The following is a 19,640-nucleotide window of genomic DNA, read 5'->3' on the forward strand; positions in this document are numbered from 1 at the left end:
TCATCCTCAAGTCTTGTGTTTATCCCTCGGGGTAGATACAGGATTTGAGGTAGAGTGCTCTTTCATTTAAACTGTGAAAAATATAAGGTCAGTTTGATTTCATATTTTTCTAAAATTATATACATATATATACGTAAATTAAAACGTCCTTCCGAAGCAAGCAATGAGATTTCAATTCCGACTGCCGACAACTTCTTACGGGCGACCCCCCAAACTTTCTTTTAGTGCCGACATCCCAAAGCTCCTTCCCTTTCAAGAACGTTCTGAGCTAAAATTCCCATGCGACATAATTCTTTCCTGTAAATCTGATAGCTAAGATTTCAGAAGACATTTTAAATATATTAATCTCGATCAAAATACGATCAATCTCGATCAAAATATTTAAGATAAATAAAATTCAAAGGCTAGGTCGAAGATCGAAGAGTGCCGCGAAGTTTGAATAGGTCGTGATCGAGACAATTGAAAGCAGTGGATTGCGCGGATCACGACAGTTTGCTGCAGTAGCAGATCACGACAGTTTGCTGCAGTAGCAGATCACGACAGTTTTGGAACAAGCGGATCACAAATACGGCAGTTTTGGAACGAGCGGATCAGCGGATCACGACAGTTTGCTGCAGTAGCGGCAGATCGCGACAGATCACAGTAACGGTAGAAGCAAACAGAATATCGCGGCAGAACGACCGACGATCGCGGGAAACGTTCCCGACCCTGGTCCAGAAATTGCTTCAATAAGTATTCGACGATCAACCTGACGTATCCGTCCTCCAGATAGATATGGGTATTCTGCAATTTTAACTAATGCTACTGTTCCTACTTCTTACTTTCAAGCTGCTAAACAGACTTGTTGGGTCAAGCCATGAAAGAGAAACTTCAGGCACTTCAAGATAATCACACTTGGGATATTGTTTCATGTCATATAGGTGTTAAATCCATTGGATGTAAATGGGTTTATTCTCTTAAACTCCGATCTGATGGCTCTCTTGACAGACATAAGACAAGATTTGTAGCTCTTGGGAATCGACAGGAATACGAGATTGATTATGACGAAACATTTGCACCTGTGACTAAGATGACAACTGTCCGACTGGTGTTATCTATTACTGCATCTAAAGGCTGGTTCTTAAAGCAGATAGATGTTAAGAATGCATTCTTACATGGGGATCTCAAAGAAGACGTCTATATGATTCCTCCTCCAGGCTTATTTTCTACACCTTCACATGATGTTTGTAAGCTCAAAAGGTCCCTATACGGTTTGAAACAGGCACCACGGGTCTGGTTTGAAAAGTTTCTCATATCTACACCTTCACATGATGCAGTATTAGTTAAAATTGCAGAATACCCATATCTATCTGGAGGACTGATACGTCGGGTTGACTGTCATTCCATTCGAGAAGCCTATGAGGAGGGTGTTATATCTCTTCCTCATATCCCTTCTGATCTTCAAACGACTGATATATACTGATATATTTACTAATTTACTAAACCTCTTTCTCGACAGCGTCATCAGTTTCTTGTCAGCAAATTGATGCTTCTTGACCGGCCAACATCAATTTGAAGGAAGATATCAATCAGGAATAAAAAAAATCAGACAGAATAAAGAGTTTCCTTCTTCACAATACTGCAAAGAGGAAAATATTATATTTACACGGATTCTTTCCTTTTTGCTAATTATTTAGATTATGATTATGTATTAATTAAGTTACTTAATTTATAATAAACTGAATATTATGTACCTAAAATAGATTGTACAAACTACTATTTATTGGAATGAAAACAAAGGAAAAGACATTCATCCTATTTGCTCAAAATATTGTCAGACTCAGGTTCTTGAATCAGATATTCTTTCAATCTTGGCAGTACTTCCAACATTTCAAGGATGGATTTAACTTAAATCCAACCAAACACTAAGAAAATGAAACTTAATTCCTAGTCTCTGTTAAATCAATTTTTTTTGCATTTTGTCATGTCTCCTCACGTTTCGTCTCTATTATTAAGTAAATCCGGATTTAATAAATCTGAATGAGAGACAGATTCAAATGATTTATACTACCGTTGACAAGTTCCATCTCGGTCGCAAAATTTATCGGATTTACTGAATCCTATTTAATGTAAATCTTGGTAGCAGCCAAACACAGGCATGGTGTTCTGATACCAATTGTAAGATTGAGAAGAGGCGGTGAAGCATACTTTTCAATATTGTAACGGGGTTTCTCTACTCGATTAGCACCTCGTTCTTTCCCAAGATTCAGGTTCTTGAATCACACTCAGTATTCACTCTTGCCATTACCTCCTCTTTCATTAAAATGATGTTTTCTATAGTTCCTGACAACAATTTCTATAGTTCCGATATCAATTTGACAAAAAATTGTTATTTTCTTGCTCCAAAAGTCACAAACAACATAAGAGGAAGTGTGAGCGAGGGAAAGAAAACTTAAGAGGAAAAATTGTATGAATAGAATTCATTATATTGCTGTGTTTACAAATATGATTTCGTTTGGAATTTCTGGAACCCATATCCAAATTCACACAAAGGCAACACAATAAAAAGGTAAAAAATTAATAGCTGAACTTTAACTTTATAAAAACTAAAATTGCTTGGTTAGTTACAGACAGCTAACCGATACTAATAATAAGATATAAAACAATATTAGCAATTATTTTTCCTAACCATATAAGGTACGGCACTATAAAGCTCTTCTGGAAGTAACCTCTATTTTTGTCATTGCCAGATCTTGGGACAATATAGAGGAAAATGCTGGAAACTTCACCAATAACTTTTCCTAGAGAAATTCAAGAATTGTTGAGGAGAAGAGGTGATTGTTGCAATTGAATCAGAGCAAACATTCGAGTTTATGGACGAATCATATTGGAGTCTTATGGCAATGTTGACGAGGAAAGATTTGAGTTTGATGCTTAAGCCTACACAGCGCAGGAGGAACTATTCAACTTGTGAATGCAGATCAACCAAGAAGTGGTTAACACTATTTTTGACATAGAGAGTCAAAAGAACATGATCTTGGCGAGCTTAGTTTGAAAACTAGGAGTTGTGATGACTCTTCATCACATTGCTTTCCTCAGATGAATTTTGAAAGAGTTAAAGATGTGAATTGATTAATGATGTCGTATTTGTTTTGTCATTACTTGGGAGCACATTGAGGAGGTTATATTTGAATGTTACACTGCCTGTCCAGGAGGGACCAACCTGGGCACAGCCGGCCGACCCACCCCACCCCAGACGCAGTAGGCCGGGTCAACAGGAAGGGGCGGAATATCCCGACTCTACCTGGGAGGTATTCCTCAAACATTTCTTGAACTATTCAGATTACAAGGGATAATCCCAAAAAAGAGTATACCATATCATTTCCAGATAGATGATCGGACAGAGGTGGTCGGTAGGAGCGTGGAGACATACATGCGTTGTGTCACGACTCGACTCAGAGCTTATAATTAATTAAGACGGGATTTGCGGTTGGACGATATTAAATTTTATTTTTTTACTTTTTACATATTTTTCAGAAACTTATAAAATATAAAATGACATAAAATGTTAATACTATCAAATGACAATTCTCGACTTAGTTAATTCTAAGTCATGGGTTGGGTTGTGACACGTTGTTTTGTATTATATATGCCAAAGCTTTGGGTAAGGTGGATTGCTTGGGCTTAGTATTGGTACAACACTTTATACCACACTACAACTCAAACTACTCCTTCCTGGATTTTATATAAGCAAGACCCAACTCACACAATACACTACACCAATATTCAATGTGGACCAATAGTTGGAAGAGAGGGACAAAATATTGGCAGAGCTCAAGGGTAATCTACCGCCCCAACAAGTCATGAAGAGGAAGACTGATGGACTTAGAAAGGAAATACAATTTGAGCTAGTGGGCATGATTTATTTGAAGCTGAGACCTTATCAACATAATACATTGGCCAGGAGAAGTGAGAAGCTGTCCCCGCATTACCATGAGATTGTGGCGTGCATTGGGGCAATGATATAACGCTCAAGATTACTATCATTATCATCATTATTGTATCCAATATTTCATATATCCCAGCTAAGGCATGCTATTGGTGTTCACAGACCCTCATCTTCACTACCTCCGACACTAATAAAGGACATGAAGGTGATTTTGAAACTTTTGGAGGAAGACAGGGGTGCGCCAATAAATAATCTGGGCAAAGGAGGTGTTGAATAAATGGAAAAATCTAACAGGTTATGGAGCAATGTGGGAGCCTTATGAAATGATACAGATGCGATTTCTGTCATTCTACCGTGAGTACAAGATACTTCTTTAAGAGGGGAGTATTGTTACGCTGCCAATCTAGGAGGGGCCAGTTTGGACATAGCTTATTGGCCCACGCCATCCGAGATATAGTCGTTGGGGTCAGCAGGATAATATCCTGATTTCACTTGGGAGGATTTCAGTCCCCATATGGGACCCACTGATCCACTTAAAAATTATCTATTTTTAGTGCATGTTTTATGATCATTTTATGCATATTTTTAGTGATATTGCACTTTAAACATATTTTTAGTGATATATGCATATTTTTAGTGATATTGCACTTTAAAAGAATATATTTTATATGTTTTTGATTTCAGATATATGAAATTGACATTTAGAGAAAATGAGGGAAAAATATAGTAAAAATGAGTTACTTTGTATTGCGCTATATAGCCACCCCTGGCGCTATAACACCATCTGACGGGCGTATTGGGAGCTATAGTGCCCAGATTGGCGCTATAGCGTCGGTAACCACCTTTTTAGAAAATATATTAAATTTGACCGAATTTTGAAGAGGTGCTTGAAGCAACTCTCGGTTATTTTCAGAGATCTATTAATATGGTCGAAAATTGAATGAAGAGGACTTATTGTCAGCATTAGAAGGCTTAGGAAGTTTTACTTTTGTGTTTAAGTGTGAGTGTAAGTGCATTTTGTGTTTGTAAGAGTCAGAGTTTGGAGATATCGTGAAGGAGGCTCCAGAATTTGTGGAAGAGAAGACATAAGGTACTTTATATTTGTGTTTAAGTTTTGTGTCTATGACTTGAATTTCAATACAAATAATGTGTTTTTGTTTAATCTCCATAAATTCTGAGTAGTTTCATTTTTTTCTCCTTGCATATGAGAATCAATACTGTGGGATGATAATGATTTAAAGATTTATTTTTACATAAAAAAATTATGATGACATTTTCACCGATTCTTTATTTACTTCACTAATTGATCATTTGTGAGGTTAAAATACGTTGAGAAACGTAATGACCCGGGAGGGCTATGATTTAACCAAACTAGTGAGAGTCGCACTTCATTCTGGGCAGTGTCGCTGCGATCACCTTAAGGGGAGTGCAAATTGATAGGAAGATAAATTTTGATGGATGTAGAATTGATATTTCTAGGGTGACAGACTAGATCTTTTTATCAATTCGATTTAGAGTTTGAATTGTAAGGGCCCCTAGTATGTTCTATAGAGAGTGCACAACGAGTAATCTGGAAGTGAAAAACTATAATCTAGACGGCACTACCACACAAGCTGGTAAAAAACTCTAAATTAGCTAATGTTCTTTGCTAGCACAGAGAGGGGGTAAAAAATAGAAATGTTCTATTTGTCACAATAAATCACCTTATTTTTAGTCATTTAAATCCTACACAAATTAATATCTCTTTGCAAGAGAAAAGATCTTTTCATAATATACGAACTCATTAGATTTACGTTATTAGACTCTTAAACTTAGTTGTTACTTTTTGCTTAAATTTATAATAATCTTTGAAAACATATCGACATTGTTCTACTATTATTTTATCTGCAATTTTGGTAGAAATTTTGCAAGTCTATTTAAAGAGTTACAGCTTTTCCCGTGGGATCGATACGGGGGGTTTTAAGAAAAATCTTATATTACTTGAAGCGATGCGTATACTTGCGTAGTACCCCTAGTGTCAAAATTTATTTTTTAAATTATTACATTTATTCACACTAGCCGCTAATATAAATTGAGACAAATTTTTTGGCAATCTTTTGGAAATTTAAAATACATGTAATTGCAGGTCGGGTTATCCACCAATGTGCTAATCACATACATGAGGAGAAGGAATTAAGGGAGGTTTTGGGGGTAAAATTTGAATGTATCTTTGGATGAGTTTATTAGCGGTTTGGGTTTTTAATATTTGATTTTATACAGCCTTCTTTTGTTATCTTGTTCCTAGTGGCGTCTAGAATTTGTGGAGAAATGGTCTACCTCTCAAATAGTAGATCACTCTTGTATTTTGCTTATTTTGTTTTGATATTAATCAATTAGCCCTCATGGATTTCTTCCCACCTAATCCTCGTATGTTATTTGCTGATTTTGGTCCCGATTCGTATCAATGAACTGTAAAGTGGTACCTATTGATAGCTACCTGATTATATTTTGCGACATCTGGTGTGGTAAAGATCTACAAATATTTGCCAACATTTCCTTATGCTTTTTGTCCTACAAATGAGGTCTAATGGCAATGCAAAAGCTTTTAGTAAATTATCTTTGGTGGTTTGGGCTTGTTGATTTTTTAAGAACTTTAGCATACCAATAAATTGGTTAAGGCACACTAATAAAGTAGTTTGATAGATTTTTTACAATTAGAACCCTAAACTAATAAGTTGCATGGAGGAAAAAGAAAAGGCTAATTGCTAGTACCACATGCAACACTCATCATAAGTCACTAAAGAATAAGAATTCACGAAGCTGTCCCCATAAAGTTGGAATAACGTTAGGTATGATAATGATGATACTTAATCCTATATGATCTTTTGTAGAATCTATTAAAAGCATGATAAACAAAATTGATAATTCAAACGAGATTCCTCATTGACTTTGCTAAACACCTCAAGAACTGTCTCAGATGTCAAAATTTAATGATGAGAATGAAGTTTTTTTAACATCTAAATCATGCTAACTTTTTATTTCTCATAATTTATTACCTTCTAAATGATAAATTTATTGTAATTAAACATAGGTATTTCTGAAAATTTCTAATCAGTACAACTTCTCAACAATCTTAGTCACTTTTTAGTTAGTTTTTGTCTTTTGTGCTCGGGCTCATAAAACATCATTTCCATATTATAAGTTAGGGGCATTCACATACATCCCACCCAATTCATATGTATTTACATGTCTAGCCCCTAAACTTTACTTTTTACACATGTATCACCCAAATATTTTATATCACATAAAAAATACTACTATTTTAATTAAGAAAAAATGAAATACAGCTTTTCATGCACAGATAAGCTGACATATAGGTAAAATTTGAAGTTTACGTGTTAGATATGTAAATACATTAAACTTCTGTTTTTTCCTATTTTACTTTTTTAGTGAAATGCGAAGCACACATTTTCTTTAACTATGCACCTGCATTCAGGCTTCAATGCTTGTGGTTTATGATTTTTTTATTTCAAATATCATTTTAAGTAGCTTCATCTGGGAAAGTTTATTCGTCTAAAGCTTTGTTGCAGGGGAAATTTTCATTATACAGTTGTAGAGCTGCTGATATTTTACAAACCAAAGTGCCGTCTTTTCATTCAAAGCATTTTAGTCAAAATACCCACGAACTAGGCAGGGAGTATAAGGGTAGGCCGTTATCTTTTGTATCTTCAAGATCTTCCAAGTTCACTGTTTTTGCAGAGTCTGGTCGACAATCTTGGGATGTTAGCAGATTTTTGAAAACATTATACTTCTTCAATGGACCTCCAAATCCTTTTAAGGTTTCCCCGACTACCTTATATGAACTTGATTAATTCTTTCTTAATTTTTGGGACTATGGAGCTTCTTAAGCTCAAAGCATTGATTTTGCAATACTCTTGAATTCTGAACATTTTTACTCTAGACATAATGCTGGACATTTCTTTTTGAAGTTTGTTGCATCTTTGATTGAAAAACTATCAACTGCAACATCTCCGGAATCATCAAAGGAAATGAAAACTTCAGGATTGATCTTGGTAACTGGAGCAACTGGTGGTGTTGGGCGAAGAGTAGTCAACATTTTACAGAAGAAAGGCATTCCCTTCCGTGTTCTGGTACCCTATTTTTTTGTAAATAGGTGAAATCTCTCGGGTCGTCTTACATTGTTCTAGTTGAAGTTTTGATCTTATTTTATTGCAGGTCAGAAATGAGGAAAAAGGAAGAAGCATGCTAGGGCAAGATTTGGACCTGGTGAGCTGTGTGCTACATAGAAGCAACTCTATTTACCAGTTCACATGTGCCACCATTTAAGGCATTTATGACAAGCAAGCGGTTGAAATTACGGTTGCACTGAAAACTGCTAAAGACAAATGAGATTTTTTTTTTTACATTGGAACTGGAAGATTGTTCGCGAATCTTGAATATTGTTTGTCTAGGGATATAAACGAATCCAGCCAAGCTCGATCTAATTTTGAGTTGAGTTTGAGCTTGAGCTTGATTTGTTAATTGGGTTTGAGCTCAGTATGAACAAGCCAAGCCAAGCTCGATCCAATTTTGACTTGAGTTTGAGCTTGAGTTTGATTATGAATTTGGTTTGAGCTAGATTCTATGAATTTGAGCCAGTTCTTTTATCATAAAAGAAGAATGATGAAAAAAATTACAAATTAGAGAAGTAATAAGAAATTAGTTGGCATAAAAAAAGAAATTTTGTAAATATTTTAAATAATTTTATAGTTAAACCTTTGAATTCTAATGTATTTTTTAGGGTAATTTATATTAACAAAATTTAATGGAGTCGTCATGAGCTAGCGAATTGATTGGAGGTTTGTTCAAACTTGGCTCTTTAGTTCATTGAGCTAGTTTCAAAGCCATTTATGGGGTTATGCCTGACCTTGCTCATGAGCACTTTGACATAGCTACGCCCCTAGTTTGTCTGTTGCAAAATCTTGCTATTTAAGAGTAAATTTGTTATTTCCCAGGTTTTCGGCTCTCGTTCTTATATGAAAAGAATCAACTTAACGATAGTACTGTAATTACAATCCAGTTCATCATACAAGTTCTCAGGCTAAATTCTAATTTGTAATTTCAGGTTGTTGGAGATGTTACCAAAGCGAATACACTGTCTCCTGAGTACTTCAAAGGAGTTCAAAAAGTAATCAACACTGTGTCCGTTATCGTGGGTCCTAAGGAGGGTGATACTCCTGATAGGGCTAAGTACAGCCAAGTAGGTTGTTCTCAGCTAAGATTTCTGTGAAACATAGATATTATGGAATAATTACTTTTTTACTATGATGCAGGGAATCAAATTTTTTGAACCTGAGGTACGGGAGTTCTTTATTATCAGTGTTGGAGTCAATAAATTTTATCTTAAATCAAACACTGTTGATAACATGGGCTTAGTAATCTTCATGCAATTACAATTAATATTATCTAACAAATCATGCAATTTCATTTATGAGTAGATAAAAGGCGATTCACCTGAAATGGTAGAGTTTACTGGAATGCAAAACTTGATCAAGGCTGTAAAGGATAATGTTGGCCTTCGGGAAGGGAAATTGCTATTTGGATTAAAAGGTAGGAGATGCTTTCTAGCTTATTCTGAATTAGCGTGCTACAAGTCAGCTAAACATTTCTCGTGATTTCTAATTTGTTTTGGTTTTCATATTGGGAATATAAATTACACTCTGTCGCTCACTTAGTCGGTTTATGGGTTTGTGGGTTTCTTTTGCAATTTGTGATCTCTTGAGGGTTGAGAAGTTCTGGAGAAATATAGTCTTTAATCTTGTATTTTTTTTTCAATTAGCATCTCCAATAAACAAGCAAAAAAGAAGTAATAAGGAAATCTATTAATGATTCGAAAGTTACTTGAATGTATCCTGCAAGGTTAGAAGTTGGTAGGATAGACCATCTAAATTGAAATCAGCACCCGATACAACTCTGAAAATGACTTAACAGCACAGAAGTATTAGTTAAACTCTACCTTGAAATGTAGCCCAAAAAAAAGAGAGAGAGAGAAGAAAAAAAAAAAAAAAACATGACTTTAATTTTATGTCTCAGTTTTGGCTTTCATGGTCGCTGCTCCCTTACCTGTGTTGAGAAATGTTTGAGTTGCTCCTGCATGTTTTTTATAATGGTATGTTAGCACTTAGGCTATGTTAGTGTGTGGAGCCTGATTTGGAGCACCGCACAGATAAACTCCAATGCCAGATGCTTAAGTGCCATGTTTCGGGTGCTCCTGCGCCTTCAGGAGCAGGTTGGGCCCTTCTGTGCCGACAAGAGCTGGTTGGGCGCTCTTGAGCCCACCTCTCGGAGCACTCTAGGCCCTCTTTCTCTAGAGATTGGCCCTTCAACACCCAATTCTGGGCGCTCCTGTGCCAGATGGGGTTTCTTCCCGTGTTCGACTTAAGAGCTAATTTCAAGCGACGAATCGTCGCAGTTCCTATGTGTGAGTTTTTCAACAAGTTTCTGGTGAAGGAGAGAAGTGTTGGAGAAGATAATTTCGTGTGTTTCTCTTATCGGATCGAGAGGAAGGATTTAGAGCGAAGCGCTGTAAGTTTCTTCAATTGTAGAGATGAAATCTGAGTGAGATCTATGAAAATTTTTTTGTTTCAAAGTGAAATTTCTTGTTTGTATGGCTCCATGGTTTTTCTTCGTTCTCGGATTTTTTCACGTTAATTTCTTAAGTGCTTTTCTGGATTCTTTGTTGCGCTTCCGTTTGAATTTTTACTCTGGTTTCTCGAATCTGTGCGATTCTATTCAGTAGTATGGTTTAGTTTTTAATTGAATTTACGCCCTAGTAAAGTTGAAGGGGATTGTTTCATTCCCAACAACAAAGTGGTATCAGAGCGGTGTTTGTTTTAAGTGAGAGCAATGCCTGACGAAGCAAGTTTCAAAGTAGAGAAGTTCAATAGGACGAATTTCACATTCTGGAGGATGCAAGTGGTGGATTTTTTGTATTTGAAAAGTTTTATTTGCCACTAAAGTGAATCACCAAGAAGCCTTAATCAATGGCTATGAAGGAATGAGAAGTGGTGGATTGAAGACACTAGGTTTGATCTAGTTGTCACTTTCCTCATCAGTTGCGTTCAATATTGTAAATGAGAAAACCACGGTAGGTCTTATAATAACACTGAACAAGATGTTCGAAAAACCTTCTGCTTCAAGTATGGATTTTCTGATGAAGTGACTATTCAACATAAAGATGGTAGAAGACAGTTTAATGACAGAACATCTGAATAATTTCAACATTACAACGAAATAGTTGTGTTATATGGAGATCAATTTTGATGATGAGGTCAGAGCATCGGTGATACTATTTTTATTGTTGGATAGTTGGGATGGTTTTGTCATGACAGTAAGTAATTCTTAAGGCAATACAAAGTTGAACTTCGATGACATTGTGGGTTTGATGCTAAATGAAGAAATTCACAAAAAAAAACAAATGATGAATCTTCAGGTTTTGTGTTGAATGTTGATAATAAATGAAATGTTTTGGATAGTAAAACTGACAAAGACAGATCCAAGTCTAGGAGAGGAAATGACATAGGAGAATGCTATAAGTGCGGAGAAAATAACATTTTTAATAAAGATTGCAAAGCTCCAGGAAAAGCTGTTGGTCGATGACTGGAAATGAATCTCTCTGCAAATATCTCCACTGGTAAAATCAAAATGACCCTCTGATGTTATTCCTAGTTAACACTAAATATTGGATAGTAGATTCATGAGCCTCTTTTAATGCATGCCCCAATAAAGAGGTATTTAAAAACTATATGCAGATTAATCTAGGAAAAATTAATCTGAGAGACAAGACCTACAATATTATGTGAAAGGGAGATGTTGATATTATGTTGCCAAGTGAAACAATATAGAAGCTTATTGAAGTTAGAAATATTTAAAGTTTGAAGAGAAATCTTATTTCTGTGAGTCAGCTGGCAAAATTAGGACTTGTGACTACTTTCACAGGTATTTCATGGAAGGTGCCCAGAGGGCATTGGTGATGACTCGAGGCAACAATGAAGGCACTCTTTACCTGATCAATGAAATGATTGATTTCTTAGATGTGGTTGGAACCAGGTTGGATGCAAGTCTATGTCACCGTAAACTTGACCATATAAGTGAGAAAGTTATGAAGTCCCTACTTTCTAAAAATAACATTTAGGATTTAAAATTAGTTGATCAGGATTTATGTGAAGACTGTATATATGACAATCAGAAGAAAGTTTCTTTCTCTAAAAGCGGGTCAGTGGTGAAGTCAATGAAAATAGAGTTACGCATACTGACATATGGGGTCCTATTCTTTTTTAATCCATTGGAGGTTCATGCTATTTTGTCACATTTATTAACTGTCATGCGAGAAAGGTATGAGTTTACATATTAAAGCAAAAATCTGATGTATTTTAAATCTATAAGAAGTGGAAACTTATAGTAGAAAATGAGACAGACTTGGAGTTGAAGTCTCTCCGATTGGATAGTGATAACAAGTATCGTGATCAAAAGTTCAGGAATTTTTGTGCTACAGAGGGGTCAGACATGAGTTCACTGTCGCAAGGAGACCACAATAAAATGGTGTGGTTGAGCGCATTAACAAAACAATCACGGGGCGTGCTAGGAGCATGAGGCTGCATGTAAGCTTGCCAAAACAATTTTTAGTTGAAGCAGTAAGCATTATAATTTATCTGATTAACCGTAGTCTATCAGTACCTTTGGGGGAATGCTTACTTGAAGAAACTCAGAGTGACAAAAAGATAAATCTTCTCATTTAATAGTATTTGAGTGTTGTGTATATGTGAATGTTGATGCGTGTTCCAGTAGCAAGCCTGACTCGAAATCTGTCAAGTGCACCTTCATTGTATATGACTCAGATGAGTTTGGGTACTAGCTCTGGGATTATCAAAATAAAAAATTCATCAGGAGTACAGATGTCACTTTCAATGAAATGAACATGTACAAGGACAATATTTGAACTCAAGACAACCTGTCAACTATTTCTGAAGGGTTCAAGTATGTTGAGATAGAAGACACTAGTGATCAGAATGGTGGAGAAAGAAATAACACTTAACTAGAAGAAGCACTGGAAGTTCCCCAATCACCTATTATTGAAGTCAAGAGATCTAGTAGAATAATACGACTTGTACACATGTATTCTTCTTCTTTATACTATTTGTTATTAACTGATAATGGTGAACCAGGTTGCTTTAAGAAGACCACTCAAGTTAAAGATTCAAGTGAGTGGGAGCATATCATGGATGAAGAAATCTTGTTCTTAGAGAGTCAAATCAGACTTGGGATTTGACGGTACTACTCGATGGTAAAAGAGCACTACACAACAAGCGGATTTACATGCTGAAAGAGACGTTAGATGGTAGCAAAAGCTACATGACAAGACTTGTTATGAAGGGTTTCCAACAGAAGGAAGGAGTGTATTATACATAAATCTTTTCCCCAATGGTGATGATGACAACTGTCAGGATTGTAGGAAGATCAACATTTGCAATCGATGGATATAAAAATAACTTTCCTACTTAGAGATCTAACGGAGGAACTGGACATGGTGCAACCATAGGGTTACAAGGTTTCAGACAAGGAAGGTCGGGCCTGCAGATTGAGGAAGAGCATCGATAGCTTGAAGCAGACTCCGATACAGTGGTATAGAAGGTTTGACAAGTTTATGTCAAACAGTGGGTGCTCGAAGTGCCAGGTGGAACACTGACGCTTTGTCAAAAAAATTAGTAATTATTATATCTTGCTTATTTTATATATGGACAACCTGCTGATTGCAGTGATAGATATGAAAAAAATCAGTGACTTATAGAAATAATTATTGAGTTTGATTTGAATGATTTAGGTCCAATCAGAAAAATCCTCAGGATGAGAATCAACAGAACATGAGTGCAGGAGCACTGAAGTTGCCTCAGACAGTGTATGTTGAGAAGATTCTACGAAGATTCAACATGAGTGAGGCAAAACCGGTAGGCACTCCTATTAGGTAGTCACTTCAAACCATCTAAGGAAATATCACCTAACTCTGAAGCAGAACAAACACAAATGGAGAGAACCCCACATGCTTCAACAATTGGAAGTTTGATGTACGCAATGATTTGCACCAGATTAGATATTGTATATGCAGTGAGAATGTTGAGTAGTATATGGGCGATCCAGATAGACATCATTGGGAGATGGTAAAGTGGATTCTCAAGCACTTGAGGGTAACAGTTAACAAGACACTTTTCTATGGAAGTGCAAGGATCAGTCTACATGGATTTGTATATTCAGATTTGGCAGGAGATGTGGATAGGAGAATTATAACAGGGTACATCTTCACTTTAGGGAACACAACGGTGAGTTGCGTTCCAGATTGTAGAATATCATTGCATTTTCAGCGATGGATGTTGAATATATTGCTATCACTGAGGCTAGCAAGGAGATCATATGACTATAGAGTTTTATGGCAGAATTGGGCAAGGAGCATGGGATTGGAAATTCTTCACAGTGATATTATGAGTGTGATTTATCTTGTTAAGAGTGTTGTTTTTCATGTCAGGACTAAACAAATTCAGCTAAGATATCATTTTATTTGGCCTCTTCTAGAAGATGGTCAGTTATTCTTTGAGAAGATATGTAAACAACCCACAATTCTAGGGATATGTTGACAAAGTTAGTAACAATTGAGAAACTAAAGCTATGCTTGACATCAGTTGGATTTCATGAAGGTTGAAACATGGGGTAAGCCACACAATGATACGTGACTGTAAAGGTGTTACGGATGGAGGTGCAGATATGAATGACATGTGTTGGGTGCAATTAGTCTCCAAGTGGGAGATTGTTAGTGTGTGAAGTCAGATTTGGACCACCGCACGGTTGGACCTGAGCACCAGGTGCTTAAGCTCTACGTTTGGGGCGCTCTTTCACCCAAATCTGGCGCTATTACACCCAGATCTGGCACTCTTGCTCCCACAGGAGTAGGTTGGGCGCTCTTGCGCCTCTAGGGCACTCCAGGTGCCTCTTTCCCGAGAGACTGGCGCTCCAACGCCCAATTACAGGTGATCTTGCGCTAGATGCCGATTCTTCACATTTCAACTTAAGAAGTAATTCAAGCGATGAATCGTCGCATTTCCTGTGCGTGAGTTCTTCGACAAGTTTCTGGTGAAGGAGAGAAGTGTCGGAGAGGAAGATTTCACATGTGTTTCTTTTGTCATATTGAGAGGAAGGATTTGGAGCGAAGTGTTGTAATTTCCTTGGTTGTAGAGAGGAAATCCGAGTGAGATCTCTGTAAAACTTTTTGGTTCATAGTAAATTTCTTGGTGGTGTGACTCCATTTTTTTTTCTATGTTCTCGGGGTTTTCCATGTTAAATTTTTGTGTTCTATTTTTTATTCTTTTTTGTGCTTCTGCTCGTAATTTTGTTCCGATTTCTCGAATCCATGCGATTCTATTCCATAGTGTGGTTTAGCCTCTAATTAAATCTAAGCCTTGGTAAAGTTGATGGAGATTGTTTTATTCCCAACAGGCTACACTCTTTGGCTAAAGCTTTTGACCAAATAGGTATGTGGCCGCTTTGTTTGGTTCAACATGAGCTTGTAATAGTCTATTCTCTAAACAAGCAACATTCTTTTTCTTCTGAGAAATTTCTATCCAAAACATTAGAGCATGAGCTATTGTGTAAATCATTATCAGAAAGGAAAATATACTAAGTGGCGCATATACCCATAAGCAGAAGTTTTCATACTAAAATTTCTTTTTTTATAAGTAGAAGAGCCTATGCACATTCATCCCAACCTATCAAGTAAAACACATTATCTACTGTATCATCTTCCTCTCTTTTTGCTCATTCATTGTCGTGTTAATTTTGTTTGCCACTGATAGCAAAATCTTTGAGTATTAAGGGTACTAGTGATGGTGCTGCCGTTTCATGCACTCACGCATATTAAAGTTTGTGACATTGCAATGAATCAGGAAATATTTGAAATATTAGGATGGCAGTAAAACTTCAAGCAAAAATTCAAATGAAGACTAGAGACTATTCACAGGCATATGACATACTAGTTCACATTGTTTGATGAGATCCATCTATCTCCATGGTTGCACATAGATCAATATTTTATAAAGATTTAAAAAGGGTCACATCAATGATTTTTTACAATGTTGAAGATAAGAACAGAGATGCTACTTTTTTATGTCAATTATTGGGAGAGTATGTTATCACTTGTTTCAGAGATGAGAGTATGACGTAGAGAAGAGAACCTTGTTGTTGTAACTAGACTCTTAGTCTCTTCACTTCTTTGTTGCAGAAGTTCAAGCGAAGGTTTTTTTTTTTTTAAATGAAACTAAAACGAGCAACCTTTTCATGTTGAAGAAGTAGAAGATCTTCCTACTACAAGCTGCTGAAAAACTTCTCTTCTTTCATCTCTCTTTTTTCTCTTCTTTCTATATGCTTATGATTGTGGGATGCATATTTCCTTCTAAGCTTTTATTTATAATAATATATAATGCATTTCGAGATATAAAGTTTATTTCAAGATCAACAAGATATCGTAAAATAACTTGAGTGAATAAAAGATCTCATTGCTTCGCTTAAAATTAATAAATTAGTTCTTCAAGACCTTTATAAGACTATCAAACTATGCTTATATCCTTCAAAAATATACTAGTGAAATAACCATATATTGTGAAGATTTTATCTATAAGGAAATTTTTGCACCATATGATTCACAATAACATTTTTTAGAGCTAATTTTTGATGTACTTGCGTGGAGGTATGTGCCTCAACAACTTTTTAGGCCAGACCTCATTATTATCATTTGTGGATAGTAACTAAAAGTTTGCAAAACTTTTTCTTTTGGACGAGTATAAATGCTTGTGAATATGTCAGCCAGATTTTTTGCTACTTTTATGTTGATGAACTGAATACCTCCTCATTTGAGTAAACTTCGTAAGCAGCATTTTTAAAGTTGTATGTATTTTGTCTAAGAGTATAAAACTACATCCTTTGCCAAATGAATCATTCTTTGGATGTCACAAAGAGTGCAGTGCTTTCTAGTGCTTTGTGAAGTTCGTTTAAGAACCTTTTGAGTCAAGCCAGTTCTTGGTTTTAGTGATACCTACGTATATAGCTTTGTAGTTGATAGTGAGGCTATCTTTTAAAATTATGATACTCTAATGATAGTCGTACCAGTCATTCAATTTATAGAAAGATAAAATGGTTATAAAAGTGGAGATTGAGTAAGAAAAATAATTTTCTCTCATTAACTTGTCTCATCATTTTTTTCTTTCTTCCTTCTTTTTGGTCTTTTCCCCATTCTTTCCAGTGCTTAATGAACAAATTTGAAACAGTGATAGGTTGTTGAGTAACTTTATTGACTTGAGAAAGAATAAAATTTGTGATTTGAATGCTCAGATGATATGAATATTTCATGTTTCTAACTAGTTTTTTACCTTGTTGGTGGGAAATAGATAAAACATGTTGTGAAATTTAAGGCAAAACAACACAAATCCAGAAGAAGAACATAAAAATTTAACGAGGTTCGGCAAATATGCCTACATCCTCGGGAGCAGATCGTCGAATTTCACTATTTCAAAGGAATTACATACCCATAGGGTTACACATCTATTTATAGATAAAACCCACAGATAAATTTACAAACACGCCCTGCTTCCCCAACCCACTAATCCAAGAGACACATCTCTTCACACCATGAGACACACCTCTTCATTCCAGGAGACGCCTCTTTAAATTCAAGAGACTCCAAATTCCTGCTATATGAGTCATACCTAACAATTCTCTACCTTGGCGAATATTCAGCCTCATAGGAGAAAATCTCCATCTTGCGAATATCCAGCCCATTAGGAGAAAAACATCATGGAGTTTCTTACACAAAAGTGGTTTGGGTAACAATGCCAACTAACAATTACAAACAATCAACAAATTCAAGTAACGCAATAACTTATTGAAAATACATGGCTTGGTCAACTTTTCTGCTGCATTTTCATTATATGATCCGATAGAGTGAACTCCACCTACAACTGTACTCCCCAACATTTTATGGATATTACCACTAGGTTTCACTTGCAATGCCTTCAAAATTCTTTGTTGTGCCAACAAATCTTTCACTTTTATTTGTCATAATCCAAAATTCTTTGTTTTATCAAACTTCATTATCTCGAATTTTGCACCAGACATTGTCATTTGAAATTAATCCTGCAGTGAACTTTTTCTGTCTTGTATTGAAACAAAACACACCACAAATAAATTTAAATAAACTTGAAATTTCCTCTGTCAATTGCAGCAATTATCTTGAGTTTCCTGTGATTCGGGAATTAAATTTTTCACACGGAACACCTTTCCTGTTCGCACAAAAATTCGGCTGAAATACTGCGAACACCAATCAAATTCCACCTGTCACAATTTTTCTTGCGACAAACCTGCGAACAATCCGCGAAATTCGCGAACTCCACCAGTCGCAATTCCTCTTGCAACAAACTTGCGAACTCTGCTGGCGAACACCACCTGTCGCAACTGCACTTGCCGCAACTCCTCTTGCGACAAACTTGCGAACTCCGCTGACTTAGCACCACCTATCGCACATGTCGCAACTCCACTTGTGACAAGCTTGCGAACTCCGCTGGTTAAGCACCACCTGTTGCAACTGCACCTGCCGCAACTCTACCTCCGACAAACTTGCGAACTCTGTTGGCTAAGCACTACCAGTCGCAACCTTACCTACCGCAACTTTACTTGCGACAAACTTGTGAACTCCTCTAATCGAGCACCACTTGTAGCAACTGCACCCACCGCAACTCTTCCTGCGACAAACTTGCGAACTTCATTGTCCGAACTCCTCTGTTTGCGCAAACTGCACGCGAAGTTTTGTTCACGAATTCCACCACGCTGAACATCGTGAAGGTTCGTGAACTGTTGCGCCTCGAATCCTGTGAGCGCCGATCGTCTTGTTGCAATGCTGCCCCGAGTTTGTCAAACTCCCCTGACCACAGGAACTCCTTCCTGCAAGCAATCACTTCGATTTACGAACTAGTGTGACGATTCATGAACTCCTCCGCAGCCCCCTTCACAAACTGTTCTGTGAGCTGTTTCTTCGCTCCGGCAAAGTAATTCGCTTCGAGGAAATAAGTTTTCTGCTGAGGCTTAGAAATCAAAGATTCCTTTATTCATTCCCTTCCTTCCCAGAGAATATTCCTCCAGATTCCTTATCCCTTCCTTATTCGATCCCGGAATGCTTCAGCCTGCTCGCGAACCAAAAGACGAACGCCGCGAGCTCTCGCACTACCCCTCTCCTCCGCTCTCCTCCGCTCTCCTCCGCAGAAACTGTGCCGCAAATCCTTAGCCCTGTGGCGTTCGCGTGAAGCCTGCGGACCTCCGAATTCGCCTGTCGCGGAACTCCTCGCAAAGCGTCCCAATGCGTCTGTTACTTCCTGAGTTTGTCGCGAACGAACGAAGTCGTCCGAAGCGTCTCGCACCTTCGCGACTCGTGACTCCTCTGTCCGCGCGCGTAGTCTGCGACACGGAAATTCGCGAACTGCCGTGTGCCGCGAACCTCCGCTCGTGCGCGTGAAGTCTCCTCTGTCGCGATCTAAGCCGCCGAAACATTCTCCATGTCGTGATTCGAAGATCCTCCCTGCGAATTCCCGCGAACCCCGAACCGCAAAACCGCCGAACTTTCTTTTTCTTCCTAAGCTGATCTCCT

General features: G+C 37.1%; 1 protein-coding gene across 2 annotated transcripts in view; it reads left to right on the plus strand.

Moving 5' to 3' along the window:
• LOC110029627 overlaps positions 1–19,640 on the plus strand; it is a 46,629-nt gene that overhangs the window by 9,002 nt on the left and 17,987 nt on the right. For both annotated transcript variants that reach the window (XM_020731997.1, XM_020731998.1), the window contains exons 2-7: positions 7,498–7,746; positions 7,897–8,058; positions 8,144–8,194; positions 9,033–9,167; positions 9,241–9,264; positions 9,406–9,517. In XM_020731997.1, coding sequence (XP_020587656.1) covers positions 7,498–7,746; positions 7,897–8,058; positions 8,144–8,194; positions 9,033–9,167; positions 9,241–9,264; positions 9,406–9,517 — 733 coding nt within the window. The remainder of the gene's footprint in view (positions 1–7,497; positions 7,747–7,896; positions 8,059–8,143; positions 8,195–9,032; positions 9,168–9,240; positions 9,265–9,405; positions 9,518–19,640) is intronic.

The sequence above is a fragment of the Phalaenopsis equestris genome, unplaced genomic scaffold, assembly GCF_001263595.1.
Source record: "Phalaenopsis equestris unplaced genomic scaffold, ASM126359v1 Scaffold000600, whole genome shotgun sequence".
Lineage (NCBI taxonomy): Eukaryota > Viridiplantae > Streptophyta > Magnoliopsida > Asparagales > Orchidaceae > Phalaenopsis > Phalaenopsis equestris.